This window comes from Mauremys mutica, chromosome 1, assembly GCF_020497125.1.
Source record: "Mauremys mutica isolate MM-2020 ecotype Southern chromosome 1, ASM2049712v1, whole genome shotgun sequence".
Classification (NCBI taxonomy): domain Eukaryota; kingdom Metazoa; phylum Chordata; order Testudines; family Geoemydidae; genus Mauremys; species Mauremys mutica.
This window is the reverse complement of record NC_059072.1, coordinates 309,491,201-309,513,757: the sequence shown is the minus strand read 5'-3', so window position 1 is coordinate 309,513,757 and position 22,557 is coordinate 309,491,201. Positions and strand designations below refer to the sequence as shown.

Below are 22,557 nucleotides of genomic sequence, written 5' to 3'. Positions count from 1 at the left end.
CCTGTACCCCAACCAACTGCCCCAGCCCTGAGCCCCCTCGCAGAGCTACTACCCCATACCCCTTCCTGCACCCTGAGCCTTTGCCTCAGCCCTGAACCCCCTCCCAGAGCCAGTACCCCAAATCCCCTCCTGTACCCCAACCAACTGCCCCAGCCGAGCCCCCTCCCAGAGCCAGCACCCCAAACTCCCTCCTGCACCCCAACACTGTCCCAGGCCAGAACCCCCTCCTGCACCCAAACTCACTCCCAGAGCTTGCAACCCTCACCCCCTCCTGTACCCCAACCCGCTGCCCCAGGCTCAGCCTGGAGCCCCTCCCACACTCCAAAACCCTCGGCCCCCGCCCAGAGCCCGCATCCCCTCCCAAACGCCAACCCAGTGAAAATGAGTGAAGGTGGAGGAGAGCAAGCAATGGAGGGAGTTGGAATGGAGTGAGCAGGGCAGGGAAGATCCTGGGTTGCACTTAAATTCAGAAAATGATCTTGTGCATAAAAAGGTTGGAGACCACTGGTTTAAAGACTACTAGGCTAAATTCTGCACTCAGTTATACTTTTGTAACCCCACTAGTTTTAATGGGGTTGGATAGATGTAGCCAAGGAGCAGATCAGACCCACAAAATGTAAGTAATTTTACTTCTTTAGGCACTTGAATATGAAGAACCTAGAAGCCTTGAAGTTGGAAGCATACCATTTTGGAGATCCTGTTAAAAAGATTATCACAGTGCAGTCTGCTGGTCACATTCCGCCATAATGTGGCCTGGAAACAATATTTTGCACTGTAGAAGGTGTTTTCATATGTGCTGCCTTCTGAAAAGCAGTTTAGTAGTTCTTTTAATCTCAAACACCCAGCAAATATGAAGACATCAGCTTTCATTTACTCCTATTGCCAGGATTAATATGGACAGGAGCAAAAATGGGGACCACAGAAATAACACACAGTATTGCGCCAAAAATTTGTAAATACTATAAGTTAAGCAAAGAGTCTAAGTGCAACATCAGCTAAGACCCAGCCAATTTTGGATGGTTACAGCTAAACCTCAGTTTTTATTGACTGTGTGGTGCATGTGCAAGAACAGCCTTCAGTCTTTTTTACAGCCTCAGTTGCTAACTATAAACCTCCAAAAGTAAAGATGTGAAAAAAAGCATTTGAGATACTGTACAGCTACATTATACAGGTCATATCTAAACTGCAAGAGAAGATTAAGAAGTTGCCTTGCCGCTGTTTTACTAAGGGATACAAGAGCCACCCCCCATACTCTTAGCGATTATTCCTATTATATAATTTACCATGAGGCTTAAACGGAGTGGAAGGCATGTCCCAACTCACTATTAATGGCACTGATGCTAGTATTTACAAGTCAGAACTCAGTTAGGGATTTTATTCTCTTAATTCCTCAGGATTGACCATTGTGGGATTTCCACAGAAATAACCCACAGAAAAAGATCTAGCTTGAACATGCTTAACAGATTTCTATTCAGATACCCAAGTAGTATTCTCCATTGCTTGACAATAAAATATCGATATTCTGACAATATAATACGGAGATACAATATTTCCAAACAGCAATATCTCCATTGCTGGTATGTCAAAGTGAAGCTTCAAAGTCAGAAGAAGTGAAAAAGTTGACTGTCTGCATCATGTAGCTTTAATAAACACCTTCCCCATCAAACCTACTTACCTGCCCAAATGAAAGAAGCAATAAAGTTGTGTTTTCCTGACCACAAAGGGGAAGAGTCAGTGGCACTGTCTTCCAGAGAAATACAATACAATGTAGGAAGTTACAAATTAAGTTACAAGTTGAATGGAATGTTGAACATTCATATACTGATCTGATGGGCTAGTGCACAGTGCATTCAACTGAAACGATCATTTATTAAAAATATCTCTATGCAATGCTTTTTTTCTTTGTTTTATTCTCATAGTAGTAATTGCCACACCTCAGGACATTTTCTTTAGATAGATGACTAAACTGCCTAGACACTGTGCCTCAGACTAAAAACTCCTCCCAGAGGGCCAGTCCTCATGAACTGATTTTTGCATTTGTTATTGCTCAAGTAAAAATTGTCTTTTCTTGTATTCTTTATCTTTGGAGGCTGTCTGATCAATGGCTAAAGCCAGTAATACAGCTATCCCAGTTGTTGTAAAGAATGCGTTAGCTCTCTTTGCTAAATATTCTCCCCCTTCCACCAAAAAATGCTATTTCTATGCATGTGCATACTACTATTATGCAGTCAGGCTAATAGAATACTTATTGTGCAATCACTTGGAGGCAATTCACATCTGTTAGAATATGAATACCCTTAATTTTGGCAGAGAACTGTTCAGTTCTTGTAGCACAGATTACTTGGTGGTAGAAATTTGAGGACAAGTCTATTATAGTGATAAATGTGGATATACATGTTCAAGGAAAAAGGAGAGGTGGGGATGAGGGGGGAAGATAGGTGAATGTTGAGGTTTTTAATTTCAAACTAGGGCTCAAAAGTTCATCTTATCATGCAAGTGATAAAGGAGGACATGCAGTTTTTGCAGTCAGATTATGTCTGTATTTGAAATGTAATAATTTATTATAACTCTGGCTATGGCTACGCTACAACTTAAGTCAACATAAGTAATGTCGCTTTGGGGCATGAATTAGCCACCCCCTGAGTGATATAACTTATGCCAACTTAAGTGTTGGTGTGGACAGCGCTATGTTGGCGGGAAAGCTTCTCCCAAGGACATAGCTACCGCCACTTGCAGGGGCTGGAGTATTTAAGCCGAGGGGACAGCTCCCGTCTGTTTAGAGCAGCTACACTAGAGAGCTTGCAGCGGTGCAGCTGCACCACTGTAAGCTCTCTAGTGTAGCAACAGCCTCTGTAACAACATTTATACACCTCTGACCTCGATTAGAATGGCTTCACAAAGCCATCCTAATGAATGGAAAGAAAGCAAAGTGGCCTCTAATTAGGCATCTAATTACATTTTGGGTTCCCCCCACCCTTCAAAAAAAGGGGGTTTTTTTCCTCTTCCCTATGAGCTCTTAAGATCCAGGTTCAAATCAAGTTTGAATCAAAGGATTCAATTGAATTCAAGTTTGAATCAAAGGATTGATTAGGTTAAAACAAATTTGTGTTCTCGCCCTAAACTTTCCTGGACATTGGTCTAGCCCAGAGGTGGGCACACTACAGCCTGTGGGACTGTGCTGCCGGGCCCTTGAGGTCCCGGGTGGGGAGGCTGTCCCCCAGCCCCTCCCCTGCTGTCCCCCCTTTCCTGCAGCCTCAGCTCGCTGTGCTACCAGTCCTCTGGGCAGCGGGGCTGCGAGCTCCTGCCAGGATGCACAGTGGTGCAGCTGGCTCTGGCTGGACGGCACGGCTGCCAGTCCTGCTGCTCTGAGTGGCATGGTAAGGGGGTGGGGAGCAGGAGGGCTGGATAAGGGGAAAGGGGTCCCGGGAGGCAGTCAGGGGACAGGGAGCGGTTGGATGGGGCAGAGGTTCGAGGAAGGGCGGGCAGGGGATGGGGGATTGGATAGGTGTGGCAGTTCTGGGCGGCCTGTCAGGGGGCAGGGGTGTGGACGGGGTTGGGTCAGTCAGGGGACAGGGGGGCTGGATAGGGGTGGGGTCCCAGTGGGCAGTTAGGGGTTGGGGGGGCAGGGGACAAGGAGCAAAGGGGGTTGGATGGGTCAGGGGTTCTGAGGGGGGCAGTCAGAGGGCAGGAAGTAGGAGGGGTGGATGGGGGCGGGAGCCAGGCTGTTTGGGGAGGCACAGCCTTCCCTACCTGGCCCTCCATACAGTTTCGGAACCCTGATGTGGCCCTCAGGCCAAAAAAAGTTTGCCCACCCATGGTCTAGCCAAAGTCTCCATTTTTACACAAGGAAGTCTTGGTTCAAAAGGCCCAGGTCTAGATTAACAGAGATGAGGCAATTTGAAATAGTTGGAGACTGAGCTGTGCAGAGAATCCAGTACCTGCACCATATCTGTCTCTAGCAGATTAATCCTTCATGTTCATTATCATCAAATTCATGGCAATTTATTTATTTTTAAAAAAGCATTCTGTTATCAGGACAGCCGACCAACTCCAGATTTCACATTAAGGAACCTAACCAAGAAACCTCTTTCTGAACTGCTTCTTTATCATGAATCTTCCACTCTACCTCAACTATTTACTTTCCTTGCTGGATCAATCAGAAAAAAAACAAAATGCTTTATTGAAAGAACAGAAACAGAAATCAACCAAAAGCACAATATTTTTAAGACTAGCCACCATAAATATTCTACTTTAAATAGTCTTAACTGGTATATATTTATCACTAGATGATTAACATACTCCCTGTAATACATAACAGGAAGTCTTATTCCTTCCTGTTACCTACAGTATATCAGTGCCAGATACACATGAACTGCCAGAGTATTTGCAAACTAATCTAAGAACTAAAAGTAAGTCTTTCTTTAAGAAGACTCCAGCCAGCTTGAAATCCTGACGTAAAAGGGCTATTACCTCATAATTCAAACTCTTAACTAAAAGGAATTGGTGAACTGGCCTATTGCTATTCAATTAACTAATATTTTAGTGGCCAATCTCAAGTCTCCTTAGAGTGAAAAGATTTAGGTTCACCCTGGTACAAGCATCTCCCAACTGTTTTTCCTTCTTCCAAGGTTTGAATTTGACAATGATTCAAGGGGGAATTATTGATGGCTGCTCCAGACTACATTCAACAAATCAGAGCTAGTAATGATAGACCTGTAGCAGTCAAACTCTGTTGATATTTCAGAGAAGAAAAAAAGTTCATTCTTGCAGCTATTGATTTTTAAAAAAGAATTAAAAGTTCCTCTTTACCCAAAAATCAGATACCTTGAATGGAAATTAAAAGCACTAATTTAAGAGAGACCTAGAACTACAGTAATTCCATAACACAATCATTCTAAAGCAACCCCTCTAAGAGTAGTGAAACTGGGTCCCAAACACTAGAGAAATTTTAATATATTAATTCATTGAGTTTACAAAAAAACACACTTTATTTAAGGGATTGATTTAATCTGGCATATACAAATTGCACCCACTGCAGACAAACTAGGAATCTTCAGCCGTGATTCATTACTGCATTACTTCAGTTTTACTCTGAAGTAGCACCATTGTAAGTGTTCTCTTTCTCCCTTTAGCTGTTTAAAATAGGCCAAAATTTGCTTTCTGGACTAGCAGAGAAGTGATGTCTGACTCAAAACGTACTCCAATGGCAACAAAATTTGCAAATGAAATTTGAGGTGGCTTTAGCTCAATCACCACTTGCAATTATCTTATTCATTTTATGGGCATAGGAAGACAGCCTTCTATAGCGCAGTGGGTAACAAATCCAATACCTTAATCTCATTACTGATAGGTATGCAATTCATGTAATTAAAATCACCTAATTTAATCCACTTCCCTTTAAGTAAACCTTAAACATTTCTGCTGATCCTGCAAGATGTAAGCTCATTTGCATAAAAAATGCAGTCTAACAAGTCACCATATTTAGAACAAGTTGCTTCAGTTCAATCTTATCTAACTGCCTAGCTTAAATGGTGATGGGTAAGTGAAACTCCACCCATGTGATAATTTCTGGAGTCAAACCTGAGAGAATTGAAGAATTTGCTAACTTTTGTTGTAATATGGAATCACAAATTAGCACTATCTAATATTGTTCAGACAGTATCAATGGTAAACCCAAAATCTGATCAGATCTATGTAGTTCTATTACCTATTTGAAAAGTCGATGTAATCTGTATTTTAACTACTCTTTTATCTAACCAATTCTTGCACCTCAGCACTCCTAAAACACTCACAAAGCCCAGAATGTACGACCATGGGAAAAGTTACTTTACAAGATGTTAAATAAGGACTGTCACAAGTGGTCTAGCAGTAAGGCAGTCTAAATAATAAAACCCTGCTGAATTCACTATAAATAAAAAAAGAAAAATTCTACGTACTTCATAAAACCTATATGAATGCAGCGTTAAGACTGAGACTAGGCCAGATCCAACAGTCCAGCTGATCAGTAGAGTACAAGGTGGGAGGGATGAAAAGGTTGCTTAAGGATCATGTCACCTCTCCCTGATCCAGCTGCCGTTCTGTAAAAAAGACTGTGTGCTGGGTTAGAGCAACATAAGGACTGAAGAACTGATCAAATTTAGACCAGCTGCATGGGGCAGAAAACACAGCTGCGAAATAACAGGGTATAATTGCTTTTCAGGCATACCACCTTCCCCCATGCATGCTTCTGTATTACAGAAAATGGGGCAACAGGGAGAGGGAGTGCCATCAGAGCCGCACATTGCCTATGTCAGCAGAGGATCAGCTTTACATTGGAGTGATCTCCCCACACCAGTTACTTTAGGCTATGTGAAGCAAAGTAGCTGCACTGCGCCATCTGGCCCCCTTAAATAAAAGTTCTAACTTTCTACAAAGTTATAGTTTCCATGGAGAATAAAATGGCTGCTTGCACATATAAATATTTCATTACTGTATATCTGATTTTCCCCAATGCGTTCTACATCCATTATGACAGAGCTCTGGTTGTTGTGGGAACAACAGCTTTCAATTCCTTCCCCCTTTTTTTTGGTGGGCAATTAAAATCTCAGTTTTTGCACTGCTTTAATAGTGTTTTTGAGCTTTTAATACCTTTCAAAAGAGAGAGAGAGACAGAAAAGGGCAGTGGCAGTGGGATTTACACAGTCCTTTCACATTTGCCAGCACTGGGAAGGTCTAATATGGGAGGACTTCTGAGTAATATACTGTCTTCACGTATTTCAACATCTAATCACTTAATCAAGTGCTTCTATGTATTACAGTGCACAGATATAATTTAGTTTCTATACTCTGCAGGAAAGGGGCCATCTTTAGCTTATAAGGCAGATTATGGGGTTCTCAAATATATAAGTATGGATAAGTACTCATGTAAGGAAAATTTACTGCACACGCCCAATATACTATATTCAGTACATGCATGTGAAATTTGGAACTTAAACTGCTTGAATTATGTGAGCACAAGACAGCCACAATAAACACTGAAAACATTACTCTGTGCTGTTGCAAACCAAACAGCTGAATGGATTTTCTAGCTTGCCCAAAAATTAATTTTTAGACCAAGAACAAATATTTCAGAAAAGATTTCAGAGAAGTTTCAGCCCTAAATGTCACTAGCCTTGGCCTTAGAATAAGGAAACCTTCTCAATACAAAGCAGCAGCAGCACAGGTATGATATGCCAACAACCACTTAGCTATTCTCTTTGTAAGTTGCAAGTCCAGAACCAACACAAGTTTAAGGAGTACTGAAACATAGCCAGGTCTTCTCACTACCTCTGTTGAATCTCATTTTTAACTCCCACATTATTCAGCAATAAGCCTTAACAGTTTTCCTCTGCACATCAAAATTCTAGGACTACTCCACTCCACCCAGTGATGCACACAGTTCCAGCAGATTTTCAGCAAACACTTTTCAAACTGAGCCTCTTGTCCCCTGATGTATCCACAAATAGTAAAGTACTTCAAAATCTTTAGCAACTATTGCAACAGTGTTTCAAATGGAGCAAATAAACTCACCCCTTAAGCATCTCAGATTTTAAGCAACTTCATGACATGTAGTTTCTTCAATATTCATATACAGATCTAAAATAGACACCAAGACTAGTGAAATGAAAAATCTGAAGCAGTCTCCAGTGCAATCTTAGCATTTGATTTCATTCACTGTATCCTCATTTATGACCTAATTGAAAGCTACTGCAAGAGCAGTCATGTTACATTGCATCAGGGCTAACATATGATAGATGCACATTACAAGCCTAAAAGACAGCTACACAGCAACTTTGCTGGATGAAGACACATGAATAAACTCAGCAAATATATTCTTTGCAGTAGGTAAAGTGCAGTAAACAATATTTAAATAGTCCAAACTAGTGAAATTCTATATGCAGAAGCATAAATGCAGTTCTCCAATACATGCATGATTGTTCCCTTGTGCATTTTAGATTTAAGAAGTTCAGGCTAGTGTGGTAAAGGACAGAATTCTTACAATACCACATCAAATTCAACTGCCCTGCATTTTAATTCATAAATAAAATTTCTACACAACTCATCACTACTCTAGTGTAAACTAGCAAATGCTAAGAAAGTCACAGTTAACTGCTGCATGTATGACTTAACCTGAGGTTTCCTCCTGACTTCAAACAGATGCCTATCATCAGCTCAGAGTCTCTATTGTATAGAAGAAAGACAGAAAGAAAGATTTGGTATGTCTTTGCATGAATTAGCTGGGTCAGTACCTGCTATACTCAGAGTTACAAAATCACTTCCATTAGAATTCCCTGTTTTCACATTTTTTCCCCAAAACAAAAAGGTGGCTGAAGACTGAAGCTCAGCATGGTCATAACCAGTGTCCTGTGTATTTTGCAATTCCATTGCCATGGAATTTGTCAGCAATTATGCTCTCAAAGAATTCATTTAAAAAAGGGTGTCTAGCATTCATGGTCCGTAAAATAACAAGGCAGTGTCATCTTGAATCTGCAGACAGCCTGATACAATAGTTCATAGAGGCGTGAACTGCCCCAATTTATCTCAATAGTGTTGACTCAAACCTAGAAAACACTGCCAATTATTTTACTGTGGGTTATTTTATCAGAAACATCCAACTAGAAGCTTTATCCCACTGTCTCAGATTGCCTCTCTTATACGGTCCCGTGTGCCAAAAGCCATAGCTACCAAAATCTCCAGCTTCCCTGACAACTTCTACAATGCAGTTAATACAAAAATCTGGAGCATAGTTTATAAAAGAAAAAAAATCAGAAAAAGAGATAACCAAACTGAATGTATTATAAAAGCAAACACCACAATGGCTAACATACAGATTGCCTAATTTTATTTCACCATGAGAGGGTGACAGAATCCAGGGCTTTTACCACAAAACCTAGGTCCATCTTACCACAGAGTACATGGGCATGGGGGTGGGGAGGAGACAAGTAAGGTAGGAAATAAATAAAAATGTTAAAGCGCTTTTTTTAAAAAATCACTTAAGAGCATGCTCAATGTTCATCTCTGATTGTTAATAGATGCTAATGAAAGTATGTTCCCTTTTAGGATACGAAATGCATGTTCAAACTGCCCAGTCTTAGGAGGGGACTTGCACACGGACATTGGCTGCTGCTGCATTAACAGTTTGTATAAGGAAGATTATAAGCATTAATAAAACACACATAGGAAAATCCACACCAAAAACAATCTGCTTTATCAAGAAGAGAAATTGTGATCTTAGACTGTATGCAATTTTGTTGCATTCCACGGTATTCTGCACATTGTAAGTTCTAATTCAAGATTTAATCGGAAACACTAACTCAAGCCACCTTGGACTTACATATTATGTTCCAGTCTTGATTTGTTTTTTGCTTAATCATATACCTTAATATTACATTCATATATATGTCATAAGGGTAAAATTTAAAATATATAGAATCTGTAGTATGATCAAATTAACATTACTGTCTGAATTTTTAATTTTCACATTTCCTGACTTCCTGCTACTTTAATTGTGTGCAACCTACAGGGGCCTGGTAATTATTTTTTTTAAATCATACAGAAGGGAGAGGTTTTTAAATCTACTACTGTTACAGCTGGTATAACTAAAAGATGGAAAAGATCTTTCATGTGCATTTGACAGCATTTTCTGTCCATTAATTTCACTGTTGCCCCAAAATAGTCAGTTTTGCACCTATCTGTGTGGGCCTTTAAAAATATTGTTGTCTTCTGTTATCTGAAACAGAATAGGAAAATGAGTTTATAAAGCCACAGAAGTTGGTAAGGAGATCCCAGACCTGAAGTCACTTAGCTTGGTTTAAAAAAAATAATTAATTAGCTTTCAAGTTGCCAGAATCGTTTCAATATTACATTAAACTAACCTGTGCATCTGAGATACATATACGTCCCTTTAAAACAAATATGCTCTTTGCCACGTAAGTTTGCCACAAGTACTAATTGCCAAAACTGGCTTTATTTTCCTGATCATAACATCTCAGCACATAAATAAGAATGCAGGCACTCTTCTATACAGAGCCTCTCACTTGAGTCACTGGTATGAATCTTGCCTATTAAAGATAGTGAAAATAACTACTGAGAGCTATTTAGTGGCTTGTGTGAAATGAGGTGGCAATGGACAGACATTTATGGCTATGAAAGATTTATTTTGACATCAGACCAAATATGTTTATTTACAATATGTTTTAAGTTGGCATTGTCCCTTCTCACTGAAAGTTAAAGACATATAGCAACGAATCAGTTAGGAAAGTATCAATTTCTATCACAAAGTTAGATCCCTACACTTCTTGTATCATGACTGTTTGAGCATGTAGCAATTCTGCAGAGTAAATTCAGTGTCCATCAACTAGTATCCTATCACCTTCCATATTTAAAAAAAAAAAAAACACGTTTGATAAAACCTATTTTAAATACTTCAGCGTGGAATGTATTTTTGTTATTTCAGTTATTCAGATAGCAAATTAAGGTTTTTCTAATTTTTGTAACGTGCTCTGTACTCTATTTGCAAAAGGCTTTTGAAATATTTAAAATTGTGTTATGTCGCTTTTGAATCAATACCACATCCTAGAATCATCTTTGTATAGACACTTATTCAATGATGAGTTAGTCATGACCACTACAACAATTCTTATGGACAAAGACATTCAACTCAGCATATGCTTTGGACTCACCCTATCAGGCATACTTCCACTCATACTTCTGCAACTTGCTATCATCTAGTCTCATTCCTATAGCCAGGACAACAGGTAAATCTAGGTGATCAAGCCTTCACTAAGCCAGAAGTCAAGAAGGTGTAACCAGTGATGCAATCTTAATAATCTCCACAAGACTTAAATAATATACCCAATAATCAGAGAAAGCCATCCAAAGTTAGTAGTATTTTCTGTTTCAACGGAACATTCTGTCTAAAGAATTACTCTGAGGATATCTGAATGTTGGTAGGGTCAACTTTTGGCTTTATTCCATTTTCAAAGGCTGAATAAAAGAACTAGAGCAGCAAGTGCTGAAAGAGGGGATGTGATAGATGTTCTTTATAATTAATCTCACAACTTTTCTGAAGTAAACCAATGCTGTACATCATGCAGTGTGCGCACACCAGGTGTTTGAGTTTATATAGGATATCTAACCAAAAATCATCAGACTTATATAAGGAAAAAAGTTACCCATACTTATTTCCCTCAGAGGTAAGTCCACTGCCACCACAACAGACTCCATTTCTTAACCACATTCTACCCTTATCCGCATAACTTGGGTAAGAGATTGTTTTGACTGGAATAGTACCATAAATCTTTGTGCTTCTTCACAACACACTCAGTAACTTTCTTGTTATCACTACAACAGATCTTGGTCTTTCTACAATTCTTTTTAAGCAAATATGGTTATCAACAGTGCTTGTTAGCGTTCAATAGTACAAAAGGGTTTGGTAAAGAATGTTTAGGCTCTTCCTTTGTTGCATGATTCATTCAGAGGAGTTGATAAGCATGTGGGCACTGGTTTTTTGAGGGGGGCTGGCAGAGTTTACATTTCAGACTAGAAATTCTCAGGAACTCTAGAGCAGTCTATGCACACATATAACTGAGTTCAATTTTACCTACTTTAGTAAACATTACTTAAGTACACCTCTACCCCGATATAACACTGTCCTCGGGAGCCAAAAAATCTTACTGCATTATAGGTGAAACCACGTTATATCGAACTTGCTTTGATCCTCCAGAGTGCGCAGCCCCCTCCCCCCGGAGCACTGCTTTACCGCATTATATCTGAATTCCTGTTGTATCAAGCCGCATTATATCGGGGTAGAGGTATATGTACTTAAGTACAATTTCTGTGTAATGTAAAATTATATTGCCTTTGGCTTTCACATTCCTTTTATTCACAATATGGAGATGAAGTTTTAGCAATCAAGAAATACACCAGACTGGACCTGGACTCTGTTTATTTTCAGTACCTGATAGATAAAGTTGACTTAGTTAAAATTCTTTTAGTGAAAAATGCAGTTTAACAACTGAAATTACAATTTGGTAGTTACAGAATCACAGACACTTGAAACTGAGGAGACATAGTCAGTGACCTAAATAATCAGTTACCAATGCAGAATATCATAATTAAGGTTGAAGGCATTGGAAATCAGATCTTGGTTAAACATTTCATTCTGAAGTTCTACTCAAAACAAGGTGTGTAATTTGACAGCTCACTACATTAGGTTTATAACTGTAAAAGCATCTAAACTCTAATTATAACAATATGGAAAGTTTTTTTTCAGACATTTTACCCAAATAAGACATGCAATCCAATTGAGAAAGAGGCAACTATACTACACTGTGTATTGCAGGCCATAAATAAATGGACCCAAGACTATTATGAATCCTGTCAGCAAAAGTTTACCCTCTAATCTCTATTCAACTTTCCAAGTAATACTCCTTTTTCAAGGCCCATAACTGACTGAAATTTAGAATGTTTTAATTACACCTAAAGAAGTCCACTGATTACAATATAGTACTAAAATAACAGATCCTGAGCCAAACAGACCCTTATTCAAGCTGAGCCACTGATTCATCACATTAAATGAGGCAAGTGACTTGAACTCCTTGTGCCTCAGTCAACTCAGCTATAAAACTGGTTAAAAGCAGAATATCTTAGAACATATTATGGTGGAGCAGTAGAAAGACAATAGTTAAGACTGCATGAGGGTTTTCAGTTCAACAGGACTTGGATAACTAACCCTGTAGTGTGCGTGTGGGGGCGGGGGGTTGTAAAAAAGCCTCCAGCTACTACCTAAGCAAGAAATTAGGAATGACTGGGTGTATAAGTGGTTAACAACTTTCCTACCACCCCGTCAAAAATATGCACAAGGAGGAGAAAAAGGAATCACAGTGACTTATGCCCAAGGAGACAGTACAACAAACATTAAAAAAGCCATACGTAAACAGGGGTTCATAGACTATGACAGCCCCAAAAAACCCCAAACATTCCACATCCAATGAAGTAACAGCAGCAGTTTTTTAGTCTATAAACAAATGCTGGCAACAGGAAAGTCTTAACTTGAGAGCTGAAGCTTTGTACAGCTTGTTAAAACAATGCACCACCAAAAGATAAGTAATAGAATACAAAGTAATTAGTCAGTGACATTCTTTTTAGGCTTTCTAGTTTTTTAAATACTGCTTTACTCAAACTGAAAATGCACTTGACATAATCACAATCTGTACCAACAGACTGCACAACCACCTGAAAGATCTCATTTTTAAATGCTGGTCTTTCTGTTAAGCTTTATCATTCAAATTTCTTCACACACATCAACCTTTAGGTTTCTTAGCTCCTAGCGGTAAATTTAGCTAAGTACTGTCCTTTTGTTTTTGTAATTTTATACTACACGAACTCTGCAGGATGCTGTCTACCTATAAAAACAAAACAAAAAATGTACCTTTCCTAATACCATATCCCGAGGTAGAGGGGGGGGGAATTTAAAAGACATTGTTTGGATGGACAACTACCCCAATACGTAAAAAGCCTTAAGTATTATCTAAACTAGAAACCCAAGTACAATGTATTTGGAAAAACTGATAAATCTACAACATTGCAAAGTTTAACTAATACTGACTGAAATTATATTATGATCCAGCCAGCAGAAAACACTAAAACTTGTAAAATACTGTGGCAGTATTAAATTAATTACTGTAATGTAATCCACTGTGTGGGGGATTTTTCTCCCTTTATGTAGGCAAAAAAAAACAGAAGACCTCTTCTAACAATAATCTGGTAGGTAGTGACAAAACCCTATATACCTCTGTCATGAGAGTATACAAAGCATGCTTTATACAGCATCAAACCAAAGGTTAACTTCTTTGAAGTAAATTAACAGTTTAAATATTGTCCCCAGTAAAGACTATGGGACAGGGCGGTGCATTAATAATCAGTGTATTCAGACAAGTGGCACTTTGTAAACCAATTCAAATAGCCAGTCTTAGAAGAGATGTAACTGATAAATATAGCAGGATGTCTAGCCATCACTACAGCTAATGGCTGACTTTTAGAGCTGCTGGTGATGTGTGAAGTGACAGAAAGGTCAAGTCACTTGCTAAGGAGAACATGTCCACTGTTGAACAGTGTTAGAAGTCTGAAAGACCAGAACTCTTGGCTGTTTGTTATTATCATCACTCCCACCCTGAAGCCGGAATCAGGACTTGATGCACAGCTAGTGTGTACTTGCTACCCCATTCCAGTCTGTACAAGGCAGAGTAGCAAATCCTATGATCAACAGGTCACCTAGCAGTCTGCTACTTCTAGACAGACAGACTTCATTCTGAGGGAAAGAGTGTCCCGCTAATTAAAAAAACCTATAAACTAAATTTAACAAAGCCATTACAATGAACACACACAGCACACTAGGTAAACATGCAGTGTTACTATAACCCTTGTCCTGCCTATGTCCCTTCCCCATTTTAGTTTATGACCCCCTCCCCTATTTATTGGGTCATGTCTGAATTTAGATTGTAAATTCCTTGGGGCAAGGACTTGTCTATTTGCTTCGGTGAAGCATATATCAAATGCCTGAGCACATAATAAACAATGGGATGAAAAGGTGATTTTATATCTTAGACCTGAAATAGCACTAGCGCTACTAGCTCCAGCTAAGCTACCTTTAAAAAATGGCAAATTCCCTCAATAAGATTAACTGCAATTAAAGTGTGTGTTGGAAAGGACTCTGTACTCCCCTACTTACTTACAGGGGAAGGTCTCACAAAGTGGGTGAAGGGCGCTGCCATGTGTCTTAGGACTGGATCTGAAGCACGAAGCACCGGCCCTTTAAATGCATTGCACACACTGACAGGCTTGAACTTTAGCTCCACACCGGGCACAGTACAGGCAAAATGAGCTAGTGTCTGCTGCCCTGTCGCCCTCAGCACGTGGCACCCTAACACTGCGCTTCTCTAGCTCTCGGCTAGCCCTTGAATCTCTGTCACTTTAAGTTCGTCCCAACTCTGCAAAGGGAAATGACACAGCGAGTCTCCGCAGCCGGCTGGCTGCTAAGTTACAAACCCGGCACAAGCAACTTCGGCTGCCCTTTTAGGCAACGGGGAAAGTGGCAGGAACCCCCCCGCCCCCGGGGACAGCCGCAGACACATGCAACCTGTGACAGCGTAACCCCTGCATCTCCCCCTTAAGCCGCGTCCTCCTATCTCTTACCAACTCTCGGGGGAGGGGGGGCATTTTTTTTAAAGTATTCAGCCACATTGCAAACCGAGCCAACTTGCCTAAACTCCGGCCACCCCAGCGTCAGTGAACAGACAGCGAGCAGGCTGCAAATCACTACGCTGCCCTCTAACTTCGTGCACTTCACCTACAGGGGCAAGGGAGCAGAATTTGCAGCGCTCTGCAACCGCCCTGCTTCCCCTCCAGCTCCCCGATCACTAGGGGGTTGCAGTGGTCCGCAAACCCCAGTGCACCCTAAACCCAGGCACGCACCCCACTAGCGAGGGGCCGGGCGTGCGCTGCACCGCCCTGGAAGAAGCTTCCTGCCTCCTCTGAAAGAAGCGAGGTGGGAAGAGGCAAGTGTCCCCGCTGCTCCCGGGGCCCCGGGCCGGCCAGCTCTCCCCACGCCCCGCCGCCTCACCTTCCAGCCGGCCGAGCTGTTGCTGTCGCCCTTATCCTTGAAGTAGGGGACGCTCTTGACCATCCACTCGTAGATCTGGGACAGGGTGAGCCGCTTCTCCGGGGCGCTCTCGATGGCCTTGGTGATCAGGTCGGCGTAGGACAGGTTGCCCCAGGCGTTGCGGCGGGCCGAGCTGCTCTTGCGGGGCTGGCCGGGGATGGGACCCGCGGACAGGGCAGACACCGGCGGGTGCTGCTGCTGCTGCTGGAGCGGCGGTCCGGGCTGCTGCTGCTGGTGGAGGCAGCCGGCCTCCTGGCACTGGAAGTCCCCGCACAGGCAGCCGCCACCGGGAGCGGCCCCTTCTGCTGCCCCCGCGGCGGCCGGGGGCAGCGGCGGCTCGAAGTCCTCGCTCTCCTCCAGCAGCCTCAGGTTGCCGATGAAATCGACGCTGACTGCCGAGGCAGAGGCGGCCCCGTCGGGCTGCCCCCCGCAGGACGGCGCCGGGCTGGAGGTGGCCGAGCTGGACGGGTTGAACTCCGGTCTGGGCAGGGGCCAGGTGCAGGAGCGGGGCCGGGGCAGCGGCTCGAAATCGGGGTCGATGTCCACGAGCTGGGGCGCTTCAGCCATGGTGGTGGCGGGGAGGGGACGGCACGGGGGAGCCCGCTGGGCAGCCGGGGAGGCTGCCGGCAGAGAGCCCGCAGGGAGGAGCGGAGCGGGGCTGGGGCGAGCGGAGAGGGGGGGCGGGAGCCCCGGGGCAGGAGCCCGGAGAACGGGGAAGGAGAAGGACACTTAGCTCCGCCACTTCATCAAGGCTCCCGGGGAGGGTCGGCGCTGCGCGGCCGTGGGGTCCGCGGGGCTCAGCGCGGCCGCCGGCTGCAGCCTGGCTCGCTCCCCCTGGTCGCGCAGCTGCCTGTTGAGTGTACGGGACGCGGCCGTGGCAGCAGCAGCGACTCAGCGGCAGCCCGGCGGGGACTTACTGGAACTCCCGCCCGCCCCGCAGCCGCGGCGGGGCCCGCCTCCTCCCCCCTCCTTCGCCGTGTGATTGACGGGCCCGCCCGAGCCAATGGGCGCCCCACGCCGTTTAGGAAACGATTTGCCTGTCGTATTATGCAGAGGCCAATTTTCCATGAGGGTTTCGTGTGTGTGGCTGCTGGTAAGTCACTGAGGGGAGAGTGTTTGCGTGAGCCTGGCTCGGTGGTGCGGAGCCTGTAGCCGGAGCAGGCAGCAGCAGGGTTTGTTTACTACAAAATAAGCAGAGAAGAAGCTTTGGAGTTTGCTCCAGGGTTTTGCAGCAGCGGGACTCGCCTGGCTGCAAGAGTTTGTTTTCAGTTCTGTATGCACATTGCACTGATTCCTAGGCGGGCTTCCCTTGGACTGCTGCCCTGTAGTCATTAAGTGGCAATTATCACTGCAAGGTATTCCATTTATTGCGTGCAATCGGTTCTCTGGGTGTTTCCCTATCACTCGGGTAATAAAACTAAATGACAGGAAGGATGGTCTAGGTTAGGGAGTTCGACCAGGGCTCGCCAGACCTGGATTTGATTCCCTGCTCTGTCACAAACCTAGAGTTGCTGCAAATCACTTATCTGGCTGTGTCTGGGTTCCCCCTATATATGCTGCACCCCCTGGCTTGAAGGAGTTTCCATCATATACAGGGTTTACGGTTTGGTTCAGTGGCTATTAGCACCCCCGCTGAACAAATGGTTCCAGCACCCCTGCTTCCCTCTGTGTAAAATGGACGTAGCAGTGGTTCCCTGCCTCGGAGGTGTGTTGTGAGGATTACAGTAATACATTAAGGACTGTGATATGCGGGGGGTGGAGCTGTGTTGGTCCAAGGATATTAGAGAGACTAGGTTGGTGAAAAACTGAAGAACCATTTAGCGCACCTCATGTACTCCAGAATGGGCCATCTCAGACAGGAAATCATCACATGCACCTGCCTATTGGAAGAAAACAACCAGGAAACTTACCTAGACATCATGTAGGAAACACAAAAAAACTATCAACAGAAGTTAGTCTAATAAAAAATACCCACCTTGTCTCTTTAAGGATTGTGAGGTATTCATGGTAATGGGAGCTATACAAGTACCTAAGGTAGATAGAGAAAGACATGCAAATGTAAGCACGCACATCCTCTCTCTCAGTGGCATTTATTTTCTATCAAATCAATCTGCTATGTATGGTAGCTCTTACTTTCGCTTAACATGTGAGGGACTTTATTGTCTGGCTTTATTTTGAAAGGGAGAGCTCCTTAATGGACAATTGGTTTTAGGGTTGGTAAGAACCAGCATCCAACTCCCTCAGAGAGAGAATTTCTGCCAGCAGTGTTGGACTATGCCAGAGGTAGGCAACCTATGGCACACATGACGAAGGCAGCACGCGAGCTGATTTTTAGTGTCACTCACACTGGTCGGGTCCTGGCCACTGGTCCGGGGGGCTCTGCATTTTAATTTAATTTTAAATGAAGCTTCTTAAACATTTTTAAAACGTTATTTACTTTACATACAACAATAGTTTAGTTATATATTATAGACTTATAGATAGAGACCTTCTAAAAATATTAAAATGTATTACTGGCACGCGAAACCTTAACTTACAGTGAATAAATGAAGACTCGGCACACCACTTCTGAAAGGTTGCCGACCCCTGGACTATGCAATGTCTGATCTGATGCACACAGTCAGCTTCTGTTGCTACCACCATCTATCCTGGCTTTGGATTTCTCCCTGACCACATGGAGATCCAGACTACTTGCTGTTGCTGACTGACAGCTGTAAGCAGCAACAAGGCCATTGAACTACTCCACCCACCCACCTGACATACACAGAACGGTCAACATCAGCATAAGAGACTCTTTGCAGTCTTGTCAGTCTGAGCCAGCCCTTGATTTAGATTTTAGAACATACAAAAGCATGATGCAATGTCTTTTCCTCCTGCACACAAAATCTATGGGATAAATTAAAAGACAATTCTTCTAACACAGGCAGATGGTCTGTTCTTCCTGACAGCCAGTTGTTGCTCAGTAGTAAAAGCAACCTGGGAGAAGTGAGGACCAAAGTGATTGCTGATGTAACTTCACCATCTTCCCTTTTGGCCAGTGTACTTTGCCAGGAGATGTGAACATTGACTTACGTTGCCTCTGTTTTTGCAGAATATATATTTTATATTGTGTGCCAGAACATGACTTTGAGATAATTACATTTTTAAATTAACAATTAACACATTTAATATTCCTTTTCTCAGCCAACCCCAAGGCCACATAACTTAGTAGGGCTTTACTTTCCCCTCCCAATAAGACATCGGTTCCAGGATGTACATACAAAGGCCAGTATGTTCCAGGGAACATAGAAGTTTAAGTTCTATTCAAAATTAAAATAAAGATGTTTTCTTATAGAGAAAAGATCACAAAGGATGATGCATGACTGCATTTCAACACTGCCTACAAATTGGCAACTCCAAATTTTAGAAGATCCCGTTTGTCCTTACTAGCAGCAGTACATTTAATAATGTACTTTTGACATGGAATAATAAATCACAACGTTCACCAGTAGCATCTGACAGTTCATCCTTAATTCTTATAATTTTATGTTTATATATTGAAAGAGTGTGAGCTTAGTCTAAAAAATTACCTTGCCAGCATTGCTGCCCTTCACCCATCCCTCAGACACTGAATACTGTAGTAAGGGAGGTATATAAGTACCTAAATAGGTAGTTGAGCATTGTGGCTTCTTGTTTCTTTCCAACTGTGTTTTTTCTAAATAAATGATTAGATGTAATACAGTACAAAGCTAGACACTTAAAACATTATTAACCCAACCACTCAGTGTTGAATCTCAAGGAGCCCCTGAGGCAGGGTTGCTTTCACCTTCCAGCCAGTAGATATGTTGCTGTTGCCCTTATCTTTAAATCAAGGCGGGCAATGTTTAAATGTAACTCATTGCTCCTATAAAAATAGATTTTGATCAGGAAGAACAATAATGAAGTCAGTAGAGTTAAGCTGGGTGCAGTGGGGTGTATCTACCTGGCACTGACCCAGCTGGGGTCAACTGCACACTGTGGGCTGAAGAGGCCATGCCCCCTTGCCCCTGCTAGGCATACTCGACCTGAAGACAGGCTATAAAAGGGTGTGGCCCAGCTCAGTTTATCCTGTCTGAGGAGGAGAGTGGATACATATTGCTAGCTCCTGCCAGGGAGTGGCTGGAGTTACAGACTGTGGAGGCCGAGCCAGTGGGATCAACAGCAGAACCCCTGCTGACCCTGGAGGACAAGAGTGAGCCAATGAGTGACACCCCCAGGAGAACTGACAAAGCAGGAACCCAGGGAAAGTGACTGTTAAAATAGGAAACTGAGCCAAATCATGGATCACTGGTTTCACAGGGCCCTGGGTCAGGAGCCATTGGAGAAGGGTGGGCCCAGGTCCCCCTACCATGCCCTACACATATACTGCTCAAGAATTGTGGCTATTAGGCCACGCTCCCCTGAGAGCAAGGGCAGCCCCAAGGACTCTGGCTACTACTAGGCAGCACTGCCCCGCTTTGTAGGTTAGGATAGCAATACCTACTCTAGCCATTTGAGCTGGAACCCATTATTTGTCACACGTGATAGAACACTCCATGATGGGGTGTATCTACCTCACAACTACACTGGGATAGCTCAGTGGTTTGAGCATTGACCTTCTAGACCTAGGGTTGTAAGTTCAATCCTTGAGGGGGCCCTTTAGGGATCTGGGGCAATAATCAGTCTGGGGATTGGTCCTGCTTCGAGCACAGGATTAGACTAGATGACCTCCTGAAATCCCTTCTAACCATGCTATTCTATGATAACAGTGAGGTAAAACCAGTATAAGACAAAATTTAGGCCCACCGTGTATAATTTGTACGATATACCATACATTCACATATAAATGTCTGTAGTTTAAAAACTTTTCAAAATGTATGGTGAGAAGTGAGAAATCCAATCCAATTTGCAACAGTATGTGTCATGTTTATTTTCCAGAATGACAAAGGTGATTAAACCTTATTATAGGCTGGCTGCCTGTCAAATTTCAGGGTTTATTTGTTTTTAAGTTGTCATTTCTGAATTATATTTACATAAAACCAGTACATTTTAAAATATTTGTTTTAATTCTATAAAAAGAAAAATAGTCCCAACTCAGCCTAAAACCTTCCATGCCACGTTTCATTTTGGAAAAGAGTTATTTAGCAGTGTTACACAACATTACAGTGGTTTCCTGTAGTAAGAGAGAGCACCCAGATTTAAAGAAGCAAAGATGACATAATGAAAAGAGAGGAAAACTACAGTGCTGTGTGTACGGCCTGGTCTACACTACGCGTTTATACCGAATTTAGCAGCATTAAACCGAATTAACCCTGTACCCATCCACACAACGAAGCCCATTACTTCAATATAAAGGGCTCTTAATATCGATATCTGTACTCCTCCCCAACGAGGGGAGTAGTGCTCAAATTGGTATTGCCATGTCAAATTAGGGTTAGTGTGGCCGCAATTCGATGGTATTGGCCTCCGGGAGCTATTCCACAGTGCACCATTTTGACCGCTCTGGAAAGCCATCTGAACTCGGATGCACTGGCCAGGTAGACAGGAAAAGCCCCGCGAACTTTTGAATTTCATTTCCTGTTTGGCCAGCGTGGAGAGCTCACCAGCACAGGTGACCACGCAGAGCTCATCAGCACAGGTAACAATGCAGTCTCCTGAGAATCGAAAAAGAGCTCCAGCATGGACCGCACGGGAGGTATTGGATCTGATCGCTGTATGAGGAGAGGATTCCGTGCTAACAGAACTCCGTTCCAAAAGACGAAAGGAAAAAACATTTGAAAAAATTTCCAAGGCCATGATGCATAGAGGCCACAACAGGGACTCAGTACAGTGCTGTGTGAAAGTTAAGGAGCTCAGACAAGCCTACCAGAAAACCAAAGAAGCAAACGGAAAGTCCGGGGCAGGGCCGAAAACATGCCGCTTCTACGCTGAGCTGCATGCAATTCTAGGGAGGTCCGCCACCACTACCCCACCCCTGTCCATGGATTCTGAGGTGGGGGTGGTAATCTCAGCCATGGCTGAGGATTCTGTGGACAAGGAAGATGAGGAGGAAGAGGAGGACGAGCTTGCAGAGAGCACACAGCACTCTGTTCTCCCCAACAGCCAGGAGCTTTTTCTCACCCTGACGGAATTACCCTCCCAGCCCTCCCAAGCCACTATCCCACACAATGAAGCCATGGAAGGGACCTCTGGTGAGTGTACCTTGTAAATATAAAAATTGGTTTAAAAGCAAGCATTTTTTAATGATTAATTTGCCCTGAGGACTTGGGATGCATTCGCGGCCAGTACAGTTACTGGAAAAGTCTGTTAACATGTCTGGGGATGGAGCGGAAATCCTCCAGGGACATCTCCATGAAGCTCTCCTGGAGGTACTCCAAAAGCCTTTGCAGAAGGTTTCTGGGCAGCGCTGCTTTATTCCATCCTCCATGGTAGGACACTTGACCACGCCATGCATGTAGCAAGTAATCTGGTATCATTGCATGACAAAGCCTAGCTGTGTATGGTCCCGGTGTTTGCTGGCATTCAAGCAGCATCCGTTCTTTATCTCGCTGTGTTATCCTCAGGAGAGTGATATCGTTCATGGTAACCTGGTTGAAATTCAGGAATTTAAGTAAGGGGACAGAGATGGCCATTCCTACTGGGCTGTTTGCCTGTGGCTTAAAAGAAATCCTTCCCTGCAGGTAGCCAAGTGTGTGTGTGTGGGGGGGCAATTGGCAATGAGCTTTTCCGCGTTTGGCTAGCAGGGATCTTCCCTGCTACCAGCCACGCGGTGTGGGGGGGAAAGCGGGGTGTTTAGCAGTGATCTTCCATGATACCAGCCACGCGGTGGGGGGGAGGGGTAAAGCGATCATCCCAGAGAATTAGAAGGGGAGGTGGTTTCT

At 43.2% G+C, this 22,557-nt stretch overlaps 1 protein-coding gene across 1 annotated transcript in view; it reads right to left on the bottom strand.

The window, feature by feature from the left end:
* FOXO1 (forkhead box O1) overlaps positions 1 to 16,688 on the bottom strand; it is a 92,539-nt gene extending 75,851 nt beyond the window's left edge. Inside the window, exon 1 of the mRNA XM_045014883.1 lies at positions 15,641 to 16,688. Coding sequence (XP_044870818.1) covers positions 15,641 to 16,246 — 606 coding nt within the window. The 5' untranslated portion in view covers positions 16,247 to 16,688. The remainder of the gene's footprint in view (positions 1 to 15,640) is intronic.
* Positions 16,689 to 22,557: the final 5,869 nt, after the last annotated feature.